This window comes from Saccopteryx bilineata, chromosome 9 (genome assembly GCF_036850765.1).
Source record: "Saccopteryx bilineata isolate mSacBil1 chromosome 9, mSacBil1_pri_phased_curated, whole genome shotgun sequence".
In the NCBI taxonomy this organism is placed as follows: domain Eukaryota; kingdom Metazoa; phylum Chordata; class Mammalia; order Chiroptera; family Emballonuridae; genus Saccopteryx; species Saccopteryx bilineata.
This window is the reverse complement of record NC_089498.1, coordinates 13,351,923-13,375,581: the sequence shown is the minus strand read 5'-3', so window position 1 is coordinate 13,375,581 and position 23,659 is coordinate 13,351,923. Positions and strand designations below refer to the sequence as shown.

The 23,659-nt window shown below is 43.8% G+C and overlaps 1 protein-coding gene across 1 annotated transcript in view; it reads left to right on the top strand.

Moving 5' to 3' along the window:
* CDH8 (cadherin 8) overlaps window positions 1–23,659 on the top strand; it is a 371,407-nt gene that overhangs the window by 4,093 nt on the left and 343,655 nt on the right. Inside the window, exon 2 of the mRNA XM_066243293.1 lies at window positions 12,106–12,556. Within this exon, the coding sequence (XP_066099390.1) occupies window positions 12,305–12,556 (252 nt within the window). The 5' untranslated portion in view covers window positions 12,106–12,304. The remainder of the gene's footprint in view (window positions 1–12,105; window positions 12,557–23,659) is intronic.

Sequence of the window (23,659 nt, the reverse complement as noted above, 5' to 3'; positions counted from 1 at the left end):
CGTGAAACCGTGACTGATTCTTGTTCTCTGTATTATGTGTTGCGTGTGCGCGCGCGCACACACACACACACACACACCTTCCAAAAATCTGAAAATATGCCCAGATAACTAACTCATTTATTGATTCGACTATGAGATTTTCATCATGTTCCTTTTGCCATTTCATCTGCCTTCGATCATTTGATTTGCCCTCCTGGCTCCTGAATTTGTCTATCAACCAGTCTTTTCAAAAATAATATATCTGTTTGTGGTGTGGGGACCTCATCAATGTATTTTGCCTGTGAAACAGAATCACATTTCGACGGACCAAGGCGGTCATCAGATTCAATGGGGTGTAATTAACCCGTGAGCTATTAGTCCTCTCTCATTCCATTCCCATGGAAGTTGTCATCAACCACAGATTTCTGCTGAACTGTTAGTTCCTGCCTCTGGGACCGGCTTCAGATGTAACCAGGATGAGAAAATTAGTTGAACCTGGTGACTTGAAAAGGTCAGAAAAGAAATAAGTTCAAAGGATGCTATGTGCTGCTTCTCCCATGTGTTGCTGCAGCCCGAATCGCTATTGCCACTTCCAGGCAAAGCACCAGAGACAGTTTCCTGTCTCTACCTGTCCCAAGCTTTTATTTCCTGAGGTTTGAATGTCATGTGCTAGGCCCTGTCGTCGGTATCATCCACTTTCTTGCTTTTAGAAGTTTTTTCTTTGAAGTTCTATTAGTAGGTAGAAATAACCTAGACGTGATTTTCGGGTATCTCTCTGGGAAAGCATCATTAAAGGGTAACACTTGTATTTAGTACCTTCGAACACTTCCCTCCCCTCCCCTCACTGCCAAAGACGACTGCAGACATTAGGATGGTGGTTGGTTGAGGGCTAAGCACAGAACTAGTGCTCAGAAAACATTTATTTAATACATTAACAACTAGTAAACATAGTACGTTCTCAGTAAAAGGAGGATCAGGATACTATTATATCCAAAGTCTAATATGGTAATGATCTATCTACCTTTTCTCTACAGAAGTTTCATTAATTGTCCTGAGATTATTTTTTAGACAGAGTTTCTCCTTATTTAAAAAAAAAAAATCATTTCATTCTTATTTCACAAACCATATATTTCCTCTTTCACAGTCATTTAAAAATGATATGGAGATATAAAAGTGACTAAGTCTGGTTTGCAGAAAGGAGAACGCCTTCAAAACAAGACTTGCATCAAGCATGCTATTAAACTATATATGATGCAATGTTGCATTTAACTGGGGGGAGATCCTCTAGTGAAGGGAGTGTTGCATGTGTAACTCACTGTCTGTGTCTTTCCCTTGCTGGGGATGTATTTAAAAATCACCAAGAAAAACTGACTTCTTATCTCTTTTCTTTCCTCTCTTCCTCTTTCCTTTCTCTCTTTAATATACTTTATTTTTAAATGCAACAGCTCATATTACCTTCATGTGGGTGTCTTAGAAGATAATTCTATGCTCCTAAGTATTACTTTTAATCAGCAAGATACCTGGCCCTCACATAAACACACAGGAAAAAAATGTCTATATATTCCATGGTAAGGTGCCTTTGTGGATGTGTCTATGTTATTTTAAGCAAACTGAATGTCGTGCAAATGAATAGTAAATGGAATCTTTTCTCCATCCTTTCTATGTGTAGGATTAATTGAAAATATTATCAAAGTATATTCATGTTCTATTAGCAGCACGAACGATATATTTTCAGGCATTGTTTCTTTCTAGATAAATGAATGCATAATATAAGATTATTGGATTCCTGACGTGACACAAATAACATAAAATATGTAGATGAGGGGTGCTACAAATATCATAAGGGGACGCTTTTCTTCCTCGTGTCTGCTACCTCATCTGCGGAACTTGATATACCAATTATAAGGACAAGTTCCATTGTCTATTAGTCTGTTCCTGCTTCAGCTTGACCAATAGTATTTAACTTTTCTATATCCAAAGAGGCTCATCTCCAAACTGGAGATGCCCAGAAATATGAAAAAAAATTCTATTTATTTTTATCATAGTAAAACATACTTGTCTTTGAGTTTCCCTGACATAGTAGAGCTGAAGATAGTATACTGTTTTTAGAATCTGTATAAACAATTTGATGTTTATGAAGTGCACGTTCTCAATGTTATTTTTGTCAAATGGATGCTTGTTCTTTATCTGATGGTCTACCCCGTCATCTGTGTCCATAGTTCACGATAACAGTCTCAGTGGGTGGTAGTTATGCCGTGAAGTCTGCAGCACGAGAGAATGACAGGAAGGTGCACTTGTAAGGTGGTTGCTACACAGTCTAATCTAATTGGCAGAATCTCGACTTATTCTACTGGGGGACTTGGCGCCAATTCAGTCTCAGTATTACAGGCTCTGGAGCCCTGGTTGTGTGATAGAATGGATTTTAACCATTCCCACCTTTCTTAAGCAAGAAGGGAGAGCTGCTAGTGTCTGAAGTATCATCAGCTGTGCTAAAATTCCTTGGCATACAAAAGAAAAGTTTGTTGAATCTTTTTGGAAGAAGGCACTCTCTGACCCAAATCTCTAACTAGCATTATCTTCCCTGAGCCCCCTTCTGAGAAGTGTTTAGGTATCACTTTGACCTTTTCTTTGAGTTAATAGGGATTCCCACTTGTCCCAATGTCACAAAAATATGGATGCTGATGAAATGCAATGGAATCTTTTTTGTAGAAGTGCCAGGTCATGCATTTTAATGAGCGGTTGCAACTTGGTTGAAAGTGAGTTTCTCCGGAGTGGATGTTCGTTTCTTGCACTTTGCCCTCTCAGGAGAAGGGGATGATGGACAATGCCACGTCTTCTATCGAAAAGAGAGACTGGGCTGACTAGGAGGTGGATGTAGGTAAAAACACTACCCTTTTAGAGGCCTAATAAAACTCTTTGAAATCATTCATTGTGTGTTAGCTACAGGTAGAGAAAGCTAATTATGAAATGCTGTGTTATTTATATCCAACTTGGTTCCTGCCATTTATTTTAAAATCAAGGGTTAGAAAAAGGTTATTTCATTTATTACCTTTCTCCATAGAATACTGGAATCCCCGCCCCCTCCAGTGATGTGCACAGCAAGGTAACTGAAACAAAATAAAGAAAATAATTTTAGAACTCAGTTCAGGTTCCTTGTTAAGCACACAAAATATTTAATAGATATTACCTACTGTCGCTACATTGACGAAGAATTTTACGTGCCTTATCTTGTTTAATTTTTCCCCACAGTCCTTCAGGTTAGGTAGTATTTGACACAGAGCCTCGGTTTCTTTGTCCCCCACTGTTGAAATCAATTATCCTAGGTCGCTTATGTCATGAATGGCAGAACTGTGATTCCGACTACTTCTGTCTGATGCTAAAGTCAGTGCCCTTAAACACTGTGCCTTGGAGCTCCCCATAGTTCATCTTTATTGTAAAGTTGGTAAGAATAAGATTGATTCCTATGGGTTGCTGTGATTTAAAGGGTGTTGTTGTCTTGCCACTTTGCAACCTCGGGAGTTCTCCAGGTGAAATTCGAAACTGGTCCTCAGGCACACAGGGCAAGGAGAGGCTGGAGAAAGGGACCACCCACTCCACATTGATCGATGGTGCTTTTAATAAGCAAAGGGACTTGCATCAGAGGCTTGACAAGGGTGGCCACAGACAAGTAGTTCTCTGCACCCTCCCGGGAGAATCTTAAGAGTTTACATAGAGGCCTCAGTGGGGTTCAGTCTCATAGTCAACCCAGATGGTTTCCACAATATATTGCTCTCTCCCGGCTGTATCCTGGAAGGGCTCCTTGTGTAGGAAAAGTGGGTAGCACCTACTTTCCAAGGACCGGGTGGGGGATAGAGCCTCCTCTGGGTGTCCCAGCCTGCTCCAGGGTCATCTGGTAGTTACGGTCCCTCCATGACTTCCTCCAACAAATGGCCAGTGAAAATTGTTTTCTCTCATTCTGCCCCTGACTATCAAATTCTGAGCAGGTGATATAAAGACCGCAAAGGATGCGGCTTTGAAATAAAGAAGGTGGGACCTCACTTGGACTTGAGAAATGGCTTTCCAGCACTGCCCAGTCTTTAATGAGTGTGGGGCATCCCTCATCCTTTTGAGATGAGCTCAATGCCATTCCGCATTAAGCAATCCAACACAATAGATTTAACTAACCTTTATATTTTAAAGAAAGATTTTTTCCTTTTTTTTTTTTCATAAATAAAGGCCTGGTTCTATGACTGTATAAAAGGGACTTTATTTTGACCTTCTGGACTTTGTCATGGACTAGTCTCCCATTCTGAAATGTCTGTGGAAGATAGAAAAGCTTCGATGGCGAGAACAATGGTCGGACTCCATCCTGGGGAAAAGAGAAAGCATGTGTTTCTTTATTTTTGACAAAAGAACCAATAATTATAGAACTTAAAAGAAACTAAAGTTTCCAGGAGAATAAAAGAAGCAGGTCGAGAACAGAGCAAAAAAAAAAAAAAAAAAGGATTTGGCTGGTATTATTTTGGCAAATGATAGGCTTTTGGGCAGACAGGCACAAGTGGATCAGCTGATGGTCTGGTGCCCAGGCAAGACCGTGGCTGAGGGCAGAGATAAACAAACACATGCGTGTGTACGGATGCATACATAAAAACATCTAGCATCCTGTAGCATCCTATTCTACCCAGGGAGTCTGGTCGGAGAATTCTGCAGGCCTGAGGACAGGTCATTCTCTCACGTTATTTATATTCGAACACATACAGGTACTGTTCCTCTCCAGCAGCCAAAGACCATTTCTGCGTGTTCTGGTTCAGTCGTCCAGAGCTCGGCGTGAAGTGCTGGGCCACACACCGAGTTGCATCCCCCGTGTTCCTGAAATACCACTTTGAATTCAATGTACATTTTACCTGTTTTGGAACAGCCTTCTAATGGCTCGAAATTCAAGGTCAGAAACATTTTTAACAGAAACTCTCTGGTCCTGAGTGTCATTTATTTTTATTTTTTTTTTTGCTTGCTTCCATGAAATATTGTGGTCACTAAGCCCAGTGGATAATAGAAGCCTGATTTCCCGTCAACCACAGTAATCTCCTGGATTGAATCCTAAAGTGTCTGTAAAAGCTCGGTTTTATTTTAGATATCACCTGTAGGTGTGCGGCTTATCATCTGGAACTTGACGTTGTTGATAGAACCGATGGTATAGTACGTTGTTGCATAATGATGACATCTATGAGATTTGACCGATTTCACCTTGATCAAATGTTGGGGTCAGGAGAGTAAGATCCGTGGTTGTAATTGCAAGTATCTTGAAAATGTGAGTGTGAATGCAAAGTTGTATTGCAAGAGTCTTACCAGAAAGAAGATATCTTCTTGTGGGGGGATTCCAAGGACTTTTTTTATCTGCAGGAATTTCAGAGAGATGGTAAAACCTCTTCATCTCACTATCTGGGTGTAATGGCAGCATTATGATAAAGTGATTGCTTGGCCAGACATACATTTTGTGGTTGGGAAAATCTAAAAATAAATTGATTTTTTTTTACCTAAGCTTTACAACCTTGCTCAATTTCTTCTCTGTTGCATAGAGTTAAGCAGTTTCTATATGCAGTTGCTGTTCCAAATGTTTATTAATTCTGCTAACAGGGATATAACATTCGGTTGGTTGCATTTCGAGAATTCTTGTAAAACTATTTTCTGATCATCAAAGTGGACAATATTAGCTCTGCCCGTATCAGAGGCACGAGCATTTAAATAGAGTGGTTCTGATGGTCACAGTAGAATCCTCCTTCTCTCCAAGGGCAGACTTCACTGAAGTGAAAGTCGAGTCTCCCCACCTCCTGTTAAAATAGGCAGGCATATGGACACATCAGTTAGTGGGCCAGTTTCCCCCCTGTCATCCCTAATGTAGATATGATGTGAGAGAGAAATATTATGACATCATCCAAAATCCTACATATTCATACATCAGTGCAGGGTTTTCCAAAGTCTGATATAGGTGTGTGGTTTTGTATACCCAGTGATAGTAAGTAGTTTATGGGCATGGCTTTAAATGACACTGAACAGAGCCCTGGCTGAGTCACTCAGTTGGTTAGAGCATTGTTCCCAAACACCAAGGTTGCGGGTTCAATCCCTGGTCAGGGCACATACAAGAAAGAGCCAAAGAATGCATAAATAAGTGGAACAGCAAATCAATGTTCCTCTCTCTTTTCCTCTTTCTCTCTCTAAAATCAGTAAGTACAACTTAAAAATAAATCAATAAATAACACTGAGCACGAAGTGATTTTTCCCACCATACCACTATTGAATCGTTCAAGTCATCTCACGGAGCTGGGGAGCTGGTCTTTCCCTGGCAGCCCGGCTTCTCAATCTGTGAGCCTCAAGTCAGTAGCATCTGCATCACAGGAGAGATGATGAGAAATGCAGAGTCCCAGGCCCCGCCCTAGATTTACCGGTTCAGAATCTGCATTTTGTCAAGAGTTACAGGCGCCTTGAATGTATGTTAGAGTTTGAGAAGCTCCCCAGGACAGGTGGTCTGGAGGTGACTCTTATTGGACACATCCCAGCTGGCTGCTCAGCTTTCACAGACTGCCTGGAGCTGGCTACTGGTCACGCGAAGCTTGCACGTGGTCACGTGGGAATATCTGTGTGGTGCAAATCAGAAACCAGGCATTCTTTTATTTTCCTTTTTTGGAGCTACTTCTTAAAGACTTAACAGCATACACTTGCCTCTAATTGTTGCTGGTCTTTCCTCTTAACAAAGAGAGAGAGTGATGACTCCAGGCTTTGACAGTGTCTAGTTCAGTAAAAATAAAACATGGTTTAACATACCAATTTTTCTGGGCTTCAGTTTGCTGGTCTCTAAAATGGGAAGGATGATAATAAAATCACAATAATATATTCTTACATCGTAGGGCTATTTTCAAGAGTAAATACATTGCCTGGCCAGATGGTAGTGCAGTGGATAGAGCATTGGATTGGTATTCAGAGGACCCAGGTTCAAAACCCCGAGGTCACTGGCTTCAGTGCGGGCTCATCCAGCTTGAGCACAGGCTCACCAGCTTGAGTGTAGGGTTGCTGGCTTGAGCGTAGGACCATAGACATGACCCCATGGTCGCTGGCTTGAACCCAAAGGTTGTTAGCTTGAGCCCAAGGTCACTGGCTTGAGCCCAAGATTGATAGCTTGAGCAAGGGGTCACTCGCTCTACTATAGCCCCCACCCCCGGTCAAGGCACATATGAGAAAGCAATCAATGAACAACTAAGGTGTTGCAACAAGAAATTGATGCTTCTCATCTCTCTTCTTTCCTTTCTGTCTGTCCCTATAGGTCATTTTCTGTGACTCTCTCTCTGTCACAAAAAAAGAGTAAATATAAATATCTACATGTATGTTACACCTAATGTGTACATATGCATGTTTGTATAAAGTCCTTCTTGATGACTTACCATACATATCCATATATACAGTGTGTGTGTGAGCATATATAGTCTGTGGTAATAGTGGACTATTACCCAAACATTTTCTAAGTGCTCCCTTTAATCTCTTTGTGAAAAAAAAATATTGGCTTTTCATTTCCAAGTAAATATTTTAAAAACTAAAACTGTCTGAATAAAATTTAAAGCAATAATACAAGTGATTCAGGAATGTGGTAACATTTGAGGAGGGGGGATAGGTAGGCATGCTTCCGGTTCTAGAAGCTTGGCACGGGGGCACAGTGGGAATGACCAGTATCACAGGAGGCAGGTTTCTGGACAGGTGGGCTGATTTCTTCCTGGAACTTTGCCAGGGCTCTGCCACCAACTACGGCACATTAGCCAAGTCATTCCCATTTTTTCTGAGAAACGAGTGGTTGGATTGGAATAACGCTCACCTGTTTTCCATACCCTCTCCATGGGAAGGTAGTGCATTTTTATTCCCAAAGCTTTGAAGAATCAAGCACGGTCTCCTCTTCATGATGAACTGGCAGAGAAGAAGGCACCTTAGTTGATGTACACTTTGCAGCAACCATGACTGGGATGAATTGGTGGGTAGGGAGAAGATGCTGTCATCTTGGGTTGAGGAGCTAGGAAGTCATCATTTGGAAACTGCCCTAGGTTCATTCAGAGATCCTGGACTCAGCAGTGGTCTTACTCCTGTCTAGTGCATGACTTTAATGTTCTTTCACACCTACCCTTTCTCAGTTGGGTAATCAGTTCTCAACATGTAGATGACACTTCCTCCAGGAAGGCTTCTGTAATGCTGTCAGGATGAGTGCCACACCCATCCCTCTGCATTCCCCTAACATTTCCCAGTGTTTCACTAAATATTGTTGCTGTATATTCCTTAGTCTTTACCCTTTAGGCATTTTGCTCTCTGAAGATAGGTACTCTGACCTGTTTGCCTTTCTATTCCCAGTGTTAGACACACAGTATATATGCTCACTGGACATTTATATAAGGAGAGGAGGGGCTGTGGTAAGAAAGAATTTTGGGGTTAGATTATCTAGGTTGAAATAATGATCTGCTTCTTATTGGAGGATTCTTTGGGCAAGTCATTTAATTATTCTGTGCCTCAGTTTTGAAAAAAACAGTGAAAGGCATAGTGAGCTTTATCTAACTGTATGCTCTGCCGCCAATAGATGCTATTTTGTGCTCTGCGTATATTTTATTAATCCTGTCATTCTGACATACGAAGCTGCATCATTGCATACAATTGTTTCAGGGTCTAGTATTATTTTTCACCTGCTTCTGACGAGATCAAGAAGGAAATGTGGTCATGTCACATTTCCCTCTGAGTGTTACTCGACAGCTTCCCTCAAAGAAGGGTCTAGATCAGGGGTCCCCAAACTTTTTACACACGGGGCCAGTTCACTGTCCTTCAGACCGTTGGAGGGCTGGACTATAAAAAAAAAAACTATGAACAAATCCCTATGCACACTACACATATCTTATTTTAAAGTAAAAAAACAAAACGGGAACAAATACAATATTTAAATTAAAGAACAAGTAAATTTAAATCAACAAACTGACCAGTATTTCAATGGGAACTATGCTCCTCTCACTGACCACCAGTGAAAGAGGTGCCCCTTCCGGAAGTGCGGTGGGGGCCGGATAAATGGCCTCAGGGGGCCGCATGCGTCCCGCGGGCCGTAGTTTGGGGACCCCTGGTCTAGATGGAGTTCCGATTGGGATTACACATCCCTAGGCCAGAATCATGAGCAACCCAGCAGATGCCAGAGTATAGACTATTTGGTACAACTTAAAAAATAACGATGCAGTCTAGCTTTCTCTAATAGCTTTACCCGAATAGCTATCTTGTAGTCCCCTGGGGAGGGGTTATTATCCTTAGCGTGGTTGTTGTTAACTGGCTCCCACTTGTACAACTGGCGAGTGTAGTTCTTTAACTAGAATTCAAAGTTCAGGCAGGCTGATTCCCATCACCAGCCTCTCTTGGCTCTGCCTGTGTTGTGCCCAGGCCGGTGGAGAATGGCGGCTGTGGGAATCGGACACGCAGGGACAGCCTGTCCTGCTGCAGGGTCTCTGTAGAGGGTGTGAACCTCGTTTCCCTGAGTGGGGTTCAGGCTGAGGCTCCGTGACTAGAATGAGCTCGCCTTCGGTGTACAGTGCTCCAGCCCTGTCCTCATCAGCATCACAGTCACCTCCCGTCCCCCCGTCCCCCCATGAGGACCGCTGACGTCCTCTGTGGCACGCCAGCACCTTGCTGACTTCTACCACAGAGGTCACGCCGCTGACCGCCTTGCCTCGCTCCCTCGTTCCACTGTCTTACCAAAGGCTCTGGAGGGCAGGGTCCACGGCCAACCACGCCACCCTCCTAGTGCAGCCAGCGTTCCCCGGCTCCTGGCAGCTTGACGTGGGTCTTTTTTTCTGAATCGCCCTCCTGCCTGGATAGTAGACATAGATGACTATTGTCATTTTGCAGAAGATGAGACAAGCTCAGAGAACTTCAGGATGTCTTCCGTCATTACAGGGGCCGGCGGGTGAGCGGGGATTCGAACCCGGGGTCTTCTGCCTCCACCACAGACTCTCTGTGGCATACTGTCACCCTTCCTCGGCGACGTCCCGGCCCCGCGAGGTCGGAGAGCTCTCACAAATGGGAGAGATCACAGCACGTAAAGGATGTGCGATGAATGCGAAGTAGATACGCAGACTGGCAATTCAGAAATATCTGACTATTCTGGGGGTTCTGATCAAGACCTTTAGAATTTTAAGTTTGAAGCCTGCCAGGGTCTGTTCCCATTCTGGGGTGAGAAAGGGTCTCAATGAAAACGTGCTGGAAAGGAAGGCTCGACCTCCCCGGGGGGTGCTGCCCTTCTAGGGACGGTAGAGGACGCTGTCCTCAGTTTCCAAACCAGCTGCTGCCCGCAGCGGTTCCTGTGTTCACTCCCCCGGGCGCAGCTGCTTCCCGGGCCCAGAGTCCTAGGGATCGAGCAGAGGCTGGGTCACATGTGACCAGCAGGGTGATACCGCCGGCCGTCCTGCTGGAGCAGATGCTGCCTGAGTTGGCAGCAGCATCGGCGACTGCCCTTTGCGGCTGGCTGGTCTCGCTCAGGCCACTGACTCACCCTTCCTGCTCTCCCACCCAGACAGAGCAAACCCGGGGCCTGGAAGCGGAAGGTTCCTACCCCCTTATCAATTCCCCAGGCCAGACTGTTCCCAGTGGCTTCCTGAGAAATGATTTCCCCATTCCATTTAATTCAGCAAGGTTTCTCTCTGGGATCTGCAGCGAACATTATTTCTTTGAAAAAAAATAATTGTTTTGAGAGGGAAGAAACCTGTTTAGCCACGCCGAAGGTGAGCAAAAAAATGTATTTGACACCCAAGGTAATGGAGATTTTTCTTGCCCACCCCTTTCTGAATCCCTGCCATTAAAAATTATATATATATTTTTTTACCGTATTCTACTCCCAAAGGAGCTTTTCATAATTTAAATCTTCTGTTCAACTGCACATTGAGAATGGGAGTCCTGACATCGTCCTGATTATAGCACACACGCTGGACATTACAGACTTGCTCTCTGGGAGTGCTCTAACTTTATTCCCTTGTTACTAGCATCCTGGTGGAGGGTTGCATTCTACGCCCCAAACGGGACCGTCCTTTCTGATGGGTTGTGGCAGCTCACACTGTAAAACTGGGGTACATTTTTCTTCCCATCTTTCATTCATAAGTTTTTTTTAAAAGCCACTAAAGGCTGTTTCCACACATAGTTCAGCCTAAAGTGAGCTAGAACCCATCTTTAAACTGGTAGAGAAAGGAAGGAAGGGAGGGAGGGAGGGAGGGAGGGAGGAAGGGAGGGAGGGAGGGAGGGAGGGAGGGAGGGAGGGAGGGAGGGAGGGAGGGAGGAAGGAAGGAAGGAAGGAAAGAAGGAAGGAAGGAAGGAAGGAAGGAAGGAAGGAAGGAAGGAGAGAGAAAGGGAAGGAAGAATAAAATACAGGATTGCAACCTCTACAAGAATACAAGAGGGCTTCATGAGCACGCATCCCACTGTGCATTAGAAATAAAAAAGAGCCTGACCAGGCGGTGGTGCAGTGGATAGACTATCCACCTGGGATGCTGAGGACCCAGGTCCAAAACCCCAAGGTTGCCAGCTTGAGTGCGGGTTCACCAGGTTGAGTGTGGGGTCATAGATTTGACCCAAGGTGACTGGCTTGAGCCCAAGTTCGCTGGCTTGAGCAAGAGGTCACTGGCTCAGCAAGAACCCCCCTCCCCGAAAAGGCACATATGAGAAAGCAATCAACTAAGGTGCTGCAGCTCCCAGTTGATGCTTCTCATCTCTTTTCTTTCTTGTCTGTCTGTCTCCCTCTCTCTTGCAAAAAAAAGAAAGAAAGAAAAAGAATCTAAGAGAAGAGAGTGGAAGGGATGAAAAGAGGGAAGGGAAGAGAGGGAAGGGAGGAACAGGAGGGAGGGAAAAGCATATTTCTATTATTGAACTTAAAATAATTTTTGATTAGCAACATAGATAAAACATTAATAATAAAATCTAAATCAAGCTTAAAAAAAATGAAAGGACCTATTAGGCTACTTGCTGATTCCTCAGTTCGACTTTCTTAACTCAAGAGTTTTAGAAACCTTCTAGTACCTGATTTTGAAAAGCAGTGATTTTATTTAAAAACCTGTTTCAGTGGGAAATCTTTCTTCCTCCTCTTTTTTTTTTCTTTTGCAGGCAATTTCAATGACAAGGAGAACCCATGGATCTTGGTCCTAGAAACACTGTTTAGACGATGTCTGTTGCCTGCACTATGAGCATGTGCCAGACCTGTAAGTAAGTGCTCAGCCCTGCATGATGAATTGGATGGCTGCAGACCGGAGGCAAAAAAAGTAATTGTCTCATTTTCGTGGTGATTTGCTTAACTGGTGGGACCATGCCAGAACGGCTAGCGGAAATGCTCTTGGATCTCTGGACTCCATTAGTAATATTATGGATTACTCTTCCCCCTTGCGTTCACACGGCTCCGATGAATCAGTCTCCGGTTCTAACGAGTGGATCCCATTTGGAACTAAGCAGGCTGAGTGAAGAACAGCGGATTTTGAACCGCTCCAAAAGAGGCTGGGTTTGGAACCAAATGTTTGTCCTGGAAGAGTTTTCTGGACCCGAACCCATTCTCGTTGGCCGGGTAAGCTCTGTTTTTTAAGATCCCAATTTCAAGACCTGTTCCTTGTCTTTCGATCTTAACGTCAGACTTGTCACAGTTGCTGAGACCCTTGGTTGTAAGTACTTTTGGCTAGATGGTTGGGTCGTTCACCTATCGGTGTCTTTAGGGATATGGATAATCTCACGGTAACAGTTTTCAATGCAGACAGACTGCTCTTCTGGGTGCAGGTCATCTTCCGCACACCTCCCACCACCATAGATACAGTCGCCCTGTGTAACCCCTACACAGATAAGAGTGTCTTTCGCCTTTAAGACAGGGTATCTGTCTCTATGCCAAACCTCCTCTCTTACAGCGCTTGGAAGAGGTACGCCTCTTTTCCTCAGTTGGAATTTACACCACCTTGATTCCTCAAATGTTATTTTGTGTCTCCTGTTTCAGGAAGAGTTTTCTCCTTTTGTTGGTGTGTCTTTGTTTGTTGTGTCAATCATTCACCTAGGCTTCTGAAAGGGGAATTCCTTGCGTGGCATGCTTCCTAGCGTTTCGTACTGGAATCCAAAAACCCTGGCAACAGGAACCTAGCTGAGCCATTGTCAGAAGGAACACGATCCATAGAGTCAAAATCGTGGTGTAGTGGTGTATGTGTGTGCATGTAGTGGCATGGTGGTGTATGTGCGTGCATGTAGTGGTGTGGTGGTGTATGTGCATGCATGTAGTGGTGTGGTGGTGTATGTGCATGCATGTAGTGACGTGTGGTGGTGTATGTAGTGGTGTGGCGGTGTGTGTGCATGCATGTAGTGGTGTATGCACATGCATGTAGTGATGTGTGCATGTATGTAGTGGTGTATGTGTGTGTGTGTAATGGTGTGTGCATGCATGTAGTGGTATATGTGCATGTGTGTAGTGGTGTGTGCATGCATGTAGTGGTGTGGTGGTGTGTGTGCGTGCATGTAGTTGTGTGATGGTGTATGTGTGTGCATGTAGTGGTTGATGGTGTATGTGTGTGCATGTAGTGGTGTATGTGTGTATATGTAATGGTGTGGTGATACATGTGTGTGCATGCATGCAGTGGTGTGTGCATGCATGTAGTGGTGTGGTGGTATATGTGCACACATGTAGTGGTGTAGTGGTGCATGTGCGTGCATGTAGTGGTGTGGTGGTGCATGTGCATGCATGTAGTGGTGTGGTGGTGTATGTGCGTGCATGTAGTGGTGTGGTGGTGTATGTGCGTGCATGTAGTGGTGTGGTGGTGCATGTGCATGCATGTAGTGGTGTGGTGGTATATGTGCATGCGTGTAGTGGTGTGGTGGTGTGTGTGCGTGCATGTAGTGGTGTGGTGGTGTATGTGCGTGCATGTAGTGGTGTGGTGGTGTATGTGCGTGCATGTAGTGGTGTGGTGGTGTGTGTGCGTGCATGTAGTGGTGTGGTGGTGTGTGTGCGTGCATGTAGTGGTGTGGTGGTGTGTGTGCATGCATGTGTTAGACTGGAATTGCATCTGTGTTGTTGTCATTGGCAAGTTAGACAGTGTCTCTTGATAGATAAGTGCTACCTGCTCTCCAGACTCACACTGTGGGTTATTGAAGACTGTCCATGTTTATTCTTCAGAATTTCTCATAAACTTCTTTCTGTTAATTTTGACACACAACCATCATCGTAGGTAGAATACCAATGAGGAGGCTGCCAATGGCTGATTTCCCTGATATGTCCGATTCAGACGTGAATCGCACCATGTCATTCGTTTCTCAAATGGAGTGATTGAAAAGAGAAACAGGAAGGGAATTAAATGTTGATCTTCAAGACTGACGTTAACTCTGTGTTCTGCTGGGAACTTCTGGTTGCTTGCCTGCTTCTGCCTTGCAGGGCAAGTTGAGCCTCTCCAAGGATTGTTTGCCCGTTTCATGTAGTGCTACGTGGACACAGGGCACCTGGGTAAGGAGCTACAATCATTCAAAGATGATTTACTGAGCCCTTTCTGTGGGTCCAACATTCTTTTAGGCACATGCGGACAAATCAATGAACAAACCAATGATTCCTGTCTTCAAGGAACTCACGCTCTGGCCAGTATTGGGCGTTCTTTATTATAGCATTAAGTACTATTATTAAAGCACTTTGTGAGCCTAATCCCGTTCTAACAATAGTCCCTTTCTAGATGTATGTGTGTATCTGCATATCTGTATATCTTTATTTCATAAGTTCAAAATGCAAAAATCTCTGAACGATTTTTTGGTATGCTTCATACAAACTCAGGTAGCAGAACTGACTCGGATCTATTTATAGTCATAATGCATCCCATTACCGTGACTGTTCACTTATTTCCCAGCAGAAATGTTAATGTCTGCGGTGACAGGTTGCTGCCCCAAACCCTGCAGAGGGTGTTCCTTACCTTACAGGTTTTATACCTTAACATGTTTTGAAATGTGAAAAACTGAATTCCAAAACACATCTGGCCCAGCGGGTTTGGAATACGGGCTTCCTGGCCAACATCATTTCTCTTTTCTTGTAAATGGGGAAACGAAGACTTAGGTGGATGAAGGAAGCACACCGAGACCATCGAGCTAGTCAGTGATCTGAGTTTGAGTCAGATTGGAGATCCCCAAGGCCGTAATTTGATCCACCATATCCTATTATACCTTAGTAACTAGGTGCCACATGTATAAACTATAACTGGAACATAAGGGTTATTGAGCACAAAATGCAGAGTTCTTAAGTTCTTGCTTTCCGGATAGTCGGAACTTCTTTAACGAGCTTTAAAGCAAGTCATTCCATACAGTGTGAAATTCGGGATAGTTTCTCATACACGCATAATTGGTAGATATCTTCTTCCTGTTTCTACTGGTTAACTCTTTATGGAGGTATATCACAGTGATGGGATCTTGTATAATATAAATAAACAAGCATGCTATGCCCAGGGGAACTTTCCCCTTTTATCGGAATAGGAAAAGTAATTAAATTGGGCTTTGTTTTGGACTCATGGAATCCAATGACTCATTTCACCTCCATTCTTTAGATGAAGTAATAGAGACCTGTGGCCTCTTTTGTGAATTAGTATAAGGCTCAAGAAGTGCATGCTTCTTGGAATGTCAGAAACGCTGCTAAGGAACCCCCAGGACTCTGAACTAGCCCCGATGCTCCTGCGTCTCCACGGCTGTTTTTATGAATTAGCCTTTTTCCTGCTCCTTACCTTGGCCAATTCCCAAACAATTGCTCAATCAGAGTTAAGCTTATTTTCAGAAGAACGTCTTTCCACAAACATTTCCAATCAGACACATTTCCCCTAAAAGAAAATTGCTCCTGAATTATTACCGTTTTGCCTTGTAAAAAAAAAAAAAAAAAATCTTGGCTTGTGTGGCGAAGCCCAAAATACAGCGCAGGGGGCAGCTTCTGATGACGAGGCAGGCTGAGCGTGGGGGGGGACGGTTCGTATCGGGGTGCCCACCGGTGCTTTAGAGCGTTTTATCTCCGTGCACACTCTTCTGTCTCCGGCTCTAAGCTGCTTCCTCACCCTGCCTCTCCCCAGGAACTGGCTGAGAAGCCGTAGTTACTTCTGAACATACCTGCTCTTTCAAAGGCCCTCCCGCGGGTCTCCGTGGTGAGAGCCTTGGGCCCTGCAGACTGAGTTCAAGCTCGAGGGCAGAGCCGTTTCTGAGTGATTGACTCCTCGCACAGACCCATTCAGCATCCGCTGTCTGTGTTTACTGTCTTGGTAGGCAGCTAGATGCAGAGAGAGAGAGAGCTCATCTGCAGAGATGTGCTCTCCAGGCGTTTGCATACTGGCTTTGCCATTTTTCTGGGTGTTAACTTGGGGAGGAAAAAGAGCTCTTCCAGTCAGTCCAGGTAGGTTACTCTGGGTGAAGGTGATTTTTAGGTGTATACTGAAGGGGGGCTGTCACTAAACCTGATGGGGTGGGGAGCGTGGGAAGGGAGGTGCCCCACCTGGACAGGAAAGTTTCTGCAACATAACAGGGGTCGGGTAGGACTACGGAGGATCGCCTGGGTCAGGAGCAATCTAAACCTGTGTATTTTCTGCTGAATTAAAATGACGTTGAAAGCTGTATTTGTCAAGGAACCCTCCCTGTCCCATTCTGCCTGAAATATAGCTATCCCCTCTCCAATATTTCATATCCTTTGACTGTGCTTTATTTTTTCTTCTTCTTGATGGCCATTATCTCACATTCTCTATTCTTTATGGTGTGGATGTGTTGTCTTTCACTAGAATGCAAATGCTAAAAAGATAGATTTTTATTTTTTATTTTTTTGGTCTCCTTTCTTCTTCACTATATATTCCCAGGACCTAGAACATTGCCTGCATACAGGAAGTGCTCAGTAATATTTTGTACAAATAAATGAATTAATAACTCACCTAAATAATGGAGAAATTTATAAAACAAATATGAATTCCACCAGATTTAATGCAAATGGCTGTTTTCGGTAAAGAAGCCAATGAGTTGCTTTCATTCTGTCCCTTTTGGTAGTTTAAGCATTGTTTCTATATATTGAATTTAAAAGTCTTTCTTTGGGTAAGTGATAGTGGACACTTATTAAAACCACTCTTCGAGTAGAGGCTGCAGGATGCCCTGGGTGGTGGCTGTCCCCCTACCCAGTGGCATGAAGCAGTGTAGGAAGAGGATCCCATTATTTTCCAATCTACCTGCAAACTTATGCTTATGCTTACGGCCCAAAGTTCATGAGGAATCTTTTTTTTCTGAATTCCTGTGGAAAAAAATTACCAGCCAAACGGACACCATTCCTGCCTCCAGTTCTCTGGTTAACAGGATGGTTCAGAGCCTGTCCATAAACACAGAAATATTTAACATTCCATATTGCCCAGCACCTGCAGCGTTGCCTTTCTCTGCCAGTAACGGCAGAGAGTATGGTGGTGCACGGGACCCTTTAACCTACATGCTTACTTGTTCTGGACTTAGGAAGGAAAGAGGGAATACCCATGGTGGTTGTTATAACTCTTGCCACCAAGACCCAAAATAGTGTCATAGTAATGAAATGTGCCTGGACTCTTTAATGGGAACAGCTTGGTGCCATCCTGAAAGCCCTTCCCTGGGAGTCACAAAGATGATCCTTCAAGTCGTTCCCTAAATAGTTATCGAGTACCTCCTGTTTGCTAAGCGTTGTTACCTATGGATTCTCAGGTCTGAGCAAACAAATGCATGCCCTCTGTCATAGAACTAATGGGCTCCTGGGGAGAGACAGACATTAAATATATAATCACGAGAACAAATATCCCATTCACACGGAGATAAGTACTCTGAAATGAAGGACTATGCTTCTTAGAAGCACATGTAACGGAAGATGCCCTATTCTGCGGAGTGGTGGAATCTTCCCGAAGGTAATAAACTGCAAACCGAGAAGCCATAACCAGGTGAACCAAGATGTAGGGGTATAAAGAGAGAGCATTGCCAACGGAGGAGATCACATGTGAAAGGGACTGTTTGAGCAGCTGGACGAGGGTCCGGTCACGGAAAAACGGGCAACTGCAGTTGGCATCTTTTGGACCTCATGAGACAAGGATCTCCGGCCCTTCTGGCTTCTTTCTTTTCCTCTGCTACGTAAAGTAGCCAGAACAGACTCACACAACTTCTCTTGGCCACATGTCTTCACTTGTAATTGTATAGTGAATTACAGAATTATATTTAAGACACAAATCCCTATAGAACAGTGTGTGTGTGTGGGGGGGGGGGAGTCGTATTAAATAATTGTGTGTGACACCTACCAATTTTCAGTCCAAGTTCCTGTAGCTCTTGTTCTGTGGCTGTGGTTCCTCTGATTGCTTTATTTTGGGAAAAACCTGTTTGCTGTCCAGGTGGTCAGAGATCTGTCATAAATCCTCTGCGTTACATAAACTGCTGGGCTCCCATTCCCCCTTTCCTTCCTCCTACCTGGGCTTGTGAGCAGCTCCTTATTTGGATATCTCTCTCGCTGGTGATGCCACATCTATTTATAATTCTCTCCCTCCAAGGCACTGACTCATTTTCTCTCTTTAAATTTGACCTTCTAACCTCCCGTCTTTCCTGTAACTTGGAGATTGTTTGGGTGGTGCTTAGAATGAAGGACGCGGAATGCCAAATAATTATACTATGTCAGAGGCCAGTAAGAAAATTGCACCTGACATGCCATTATTTTCGCTGGCCGTTTGCATGTTAAGAGCGCTGGGCTCTGCGGCCACAGCCAAATTTTACCCTTAGCCTTGCGAGAACGGTTTGCTGTCAGTTGCGTGAAGCTTCTGCCGACTCAGACCGAGCTTTGTGCCCCAAGAATTTGGCAGGAAAGCAAGTCAGCATTGCGTGTCTCGGTCTGGCCCAAAGCGTAGGGCTGTCTGCCTCTTGCCCAATGTCCCGACTGCAGAACAGCAGGCATCCCAGAGCTGCTGGGAGTCTTTTGATGCTGATGTAACTAAATGGAGTAGTCGTAGGCTTGTAAGTCAGTGGAAACTCTAAACACACATGCACACGCACATATACACGTGCCGTCCGTTAGCTGAGTTTATGTGGGTACCTCCCAAGTCACCTCCTAACCACCAAGTCACCTCCTAACCACCAAGTCACCTCCTAACCAGATCTTTCTGTAGCCGAGCGCCCACTCTGTTCATATCATTCCTTACCCTGGGGCCAGGGGAGCGTGGAGATACTCTGTGCTTATCTCTGTAGATGCCCTGAAAACTAAAGTTGCCCAGACTTTGCAGAAGAGCCTGTCTTGCTTTTTTTTTTTTTTTGCCGGTCCTCTAATGGTTATCTCAATGAGACAGATACTTTCCCAACTTGAAACAAAATGGGAGTATTCACGTTTACGGGAGATGATGTAACTTTATTTTCTGAATTAAATGGCAATCAGGTAGTCAATATGAAAACTAATCAATTCATTCCTATCAGATATTTGAAGTCAAGGCTCCTGGGGAAGAGTTGGGCAAACAAATGTCACACAACTCTGAAGATGTCACTGAGCTGTCACGTGACAGGGTAGTGTGACTCATCAGCAGTTATTACGCTTTATAATATGGAAACTTGACTGCAACTGAATAACTATCAGAAGCAAGATATAAAATGTGTATAAAATATAATTTAAAAATGCAAGTGTGATATGAACAGAGTACCTGACCCATATCTATTAAGATACGAATGTCACATGAAAAAAATATATATGTCCAAACATTTACAAAAGTAATGAAGTCCTATGGGCCCATCACTGTGATCATTCATATTCAACAAGTTTCACTATTTGATTTTTTTTATTATCTCCCCATACACACATAGTGCCAATACTCTTGAGTTTAAAAACTAATGGAAGAAGAATCCTTATATCTATAACCACTACATACTGGTTCTGGTGTAAAAATAGCACCAATTGAAAATAACATATTATTGTTAAAAAAAACCCAACAAATATATGAGTATATCTAATAAATAAATGATATTCATTTAACCCGCATTAAAAACAAAATAAGGAGTTAATTTCTGATATCGATTCATATTAATAACTGTACCACAAATCAACAAAGGGGAACTTGTAAGAAAATATACAAATACATCAAAACTATTTTTTTCTAATATATGATTAGATTATCAGGTCTTTCTTCTTTGTAATGTTTTGCATTTCATTTTCTAGGATATGCTATTATTACATTACAAAACATAATAAAATGGGAGTAAAATAAATGACAGTTATATTGTTTAATTTTCTTAAAATCAGTATCATTTATTCATAGCAAATTACTTAATGTGAAACCATTACTTAATGTGAAACTCATTTGGTAAATAGAATCTATTTTTTTTTTAACTATACCCATATTACATACCTGGAAGGCCAGTCTCATCAATTAATACATTAAAGTGCTATAAAATTTAATCTTTTTTTATCCAACTATGAAGCTGATAAGACGAGCCAGAGCCTAGCTCTACTGCTAAAGGCACATTAAACTAAGACTTTCATTATCATGGGAGTGACCCATAGAAACCAGAAGTGAAGATTTTTTATATTGGCCTTGAAATGGAGACCTAACTTTGGAAACTTTAAGGAATATAGTCAGCCTGCATGTTGCTTGTAACCTTTCAATAAATGAGAATAACCTAGAAAAGTTATTTATGGAATTATGTTATTTAAGAAAGATAAAAGTTTTATAACATAGCTCTGGTCAGGCATGCATTAACAGTAGTTTCCTTAACATCTCAGCACTTTTTAAAAAAAATCTCTATATATTGATATTATTTCCATCATAGTTAACTTAAATTTACCCAGTGTGCATTCCTGCACCCCCCCCCCGAACCCCCACGTCTTGGCCTAATTTATGTCATGAATTTTTATTCCAGCTGAATCTTCATGTATTTTGAAATACAGTAAAGAATACAGTGAAGACAGTCTAGTCAACATTCCAAGGTCTAGATGTTCAGTTAAAATGTGATACATGGCCCTGGCTGGTTGGCTCAATGGTAGAGCATTGGCCTGGCGTGCAGGAGTCCCGGGTTTGATTCCCGGCCAGGGCACACAGGAGAAGCGCCCATCTGCTTCTCCACCCCTCCCCCTCTCCTTCCTCTCTGTCTCTCTCTTCCCCTCCTGCAGCCAAGGCTCCATTGGAGCAAAGTTGGCCCGGGTGCTGAGGATGGCTCCATGGCCTCTGCCTCAGGCGCTAGAATGGCTCTGGTTGCAACAGAGCGACGCCCCAGATGGGTAGAGCATTGCCCCCTGGTGGGCATGCCAGGTGGATCCCGGTCGGGTGCATGCGGGAGTCTGTCTGACTGCCTCCCCGTTTCTAACTTCAGAAAAATCCAAAAAAAAAAAAAAAAAAAAAGATAGGTGTTCCCATCCGCTCTGGCGGCCTCGCCTCTCATTTTGGAACATTTAGATGTTACCTCTGGGAGGAGAAGTGTACTATACTCTGCAGGGGGTCCTCGGGCTACAACAGTCTCAACACACGACATTTCGAGTTTATGATGCTCACTTCCATAAAAACTTTAAAAAATGTTCAGTGTTCTGGCTTACGCTGTTAGCGTCCTACTTTTGGGCTTTGTAGGAGAACTAGTTTGGTTGCACCGCGGAAGACTACGCGGTAACGTGATGTATGAGTGAGGGAGTTGGTGTCCCCCAGTAACCGCACCTACCGCAGTTTGGACTGTTAAAAACACAAGTGTCCCGTTCGTGTTAGGGTATGTTTTGACTTACACTGGAATTCAGGTTACATCACTGTTGTGGGAACAGAACTGTGTCATAGTAACGAGAGGGCTCCCTGTATTTCTGTTATTCAGAGCGCGGGTCTGCCGGCCGAAGGCAGTGACACCCGGCAGGCGCTGAGAGAAGTGGCATTCCGCTCCCTGCCTGTGGACCCCGACTTGCCCCATCAGAAGCTGCCTTCTGACGATTTCGCTGGGTCATGCCTGTGCACATGAAAGCATTCAGATAAAAACTTGTATTTTGAAAGAACCCAGTCCATCAGCATTCAGTTCCAGGAGGGCATGAATCAAGCTTTTTGCTCTCTGTATCCAGGCTGAGTGAATATTGAATACCACTCAGAGACAAATGTCATGGGGCCTGGAGTTTGGAAGAGCCCCAGGCAAGGTTTTTGGTGGAAGCTGCTGCTTATCTCATTTGAACCCCATGAGGTTGGTGCAGGACGCCATAGGCAGTGACACCAATTTGCAAATGGGACTCCTTGTCATTGCAGGTGAAGGTGCAGGCAATCCCCTGTGGACCCTCCAAGCTCGATGGGTTAACATGAACTTTTGCTGCTCTGATCCATGAACTTTCTTTTTCTTTCTTTCCTTTTTTTTTCCTGCATGTATTTACCACAATGAGGCAGATGTGCTCTGAAATTTGAAGAGTAGCAAATGTCACTGGGCACTGGGCTTCCACAGGAGACAATAGCAGAGTCCACATGAGCCTGATCGGAGGGCTGAGGAATATTAGGGGAAGAGCAGGGAAGAAAACGTAAAATGCAAAAATCTCTATCTGTCTCTCTCAAATCCTAAAATGCCCACGTGCCTTGTACAGACCTTTATCGTCCATGAATATAGGACGGAGACCACGAAATCAATGACATTATCCAGGTACACTAAGGTAGTGGGGCGGGGGAGAAAGGAGGTCTTAAGTAACCCAAATAAACGGATAATATCTATGAAGTGTTTATGGTAGACACTTTCTGAAGTTTGCTTGTTCAGTCCTCATAGCAATCTTCTGGTTAGCGTTGTTTCCACGGCCAGATGGGAAGAGAGTCACTGAAGGAAGAGTTATTTGCATTAGAGATCACAGGTTAGGCAAATATTGAACAAATGGGGAAGCCAAGAGTCAAACCTGGGCACGGTGATCTCCAGAGGGTGTTTCAGTAACCATGGCAACACGTCATCTCATTTGAACCCCAGGTGGGCAGTTCTCAGTGAGCTGGGTTACCACCCTAGCTTGCAGAGAAGAAAAGTAAGACTCTTTGAGGTAAACCAAGGTTTGGTCTCATGACTCCAAAGGAAAGGGTTTAGTGAGATCTGAATGCACACTTAGCGCTGTCTAATTGCAAAGCTGTTCCAACGATTTCTTGGCTTGCATCTTTATATATGTTGCTCCTTAGAGTCAGAGCAGGATATAAACCCCTTGAGACAAGAAAAATGTCCTTGAGACTTATGCACGTGGCAACTCTTTTATTCCCTTTGTGGGGAGATGAAACTTTCTCAGTCTGGCCCTGAGCTGAGCCCAGTACCAGGGACAAAGTGATTCTTTGTGGAGTTTGCTCCAAACGCACAGCAGCTAGCAGAGTATCTCACTGTCTTCTTCGCTTTCTCATTTGAAATCACACATTTGACATGATTATGGTGATGACGTAAGAGGAAAATACCGTCAAAGAAGGAACAGCAGGAGGAGAACATTTTTTGTTGAACACTTCGGGCACCTTGCTGTGTGCGTTCAACATATTCGGAGGGGTTTCATCTCCATTTTGCAGATAAGGAAACTGACACCTTGGACAGCAGGAAATCCTCCCTGCTTAGGTGACCCGACTGAAATGACCCCAGCTTTTCTCTGAGTTGAGCATAATTCTTAACTACTCTGAGCAGTATAGCATGAGGCAAGAGAGTTCCAGAACCTTTGGCCATGGCTGGGCAACGTGGTGGGACCCTCTTCAACTGAGAATCACCAGGACAG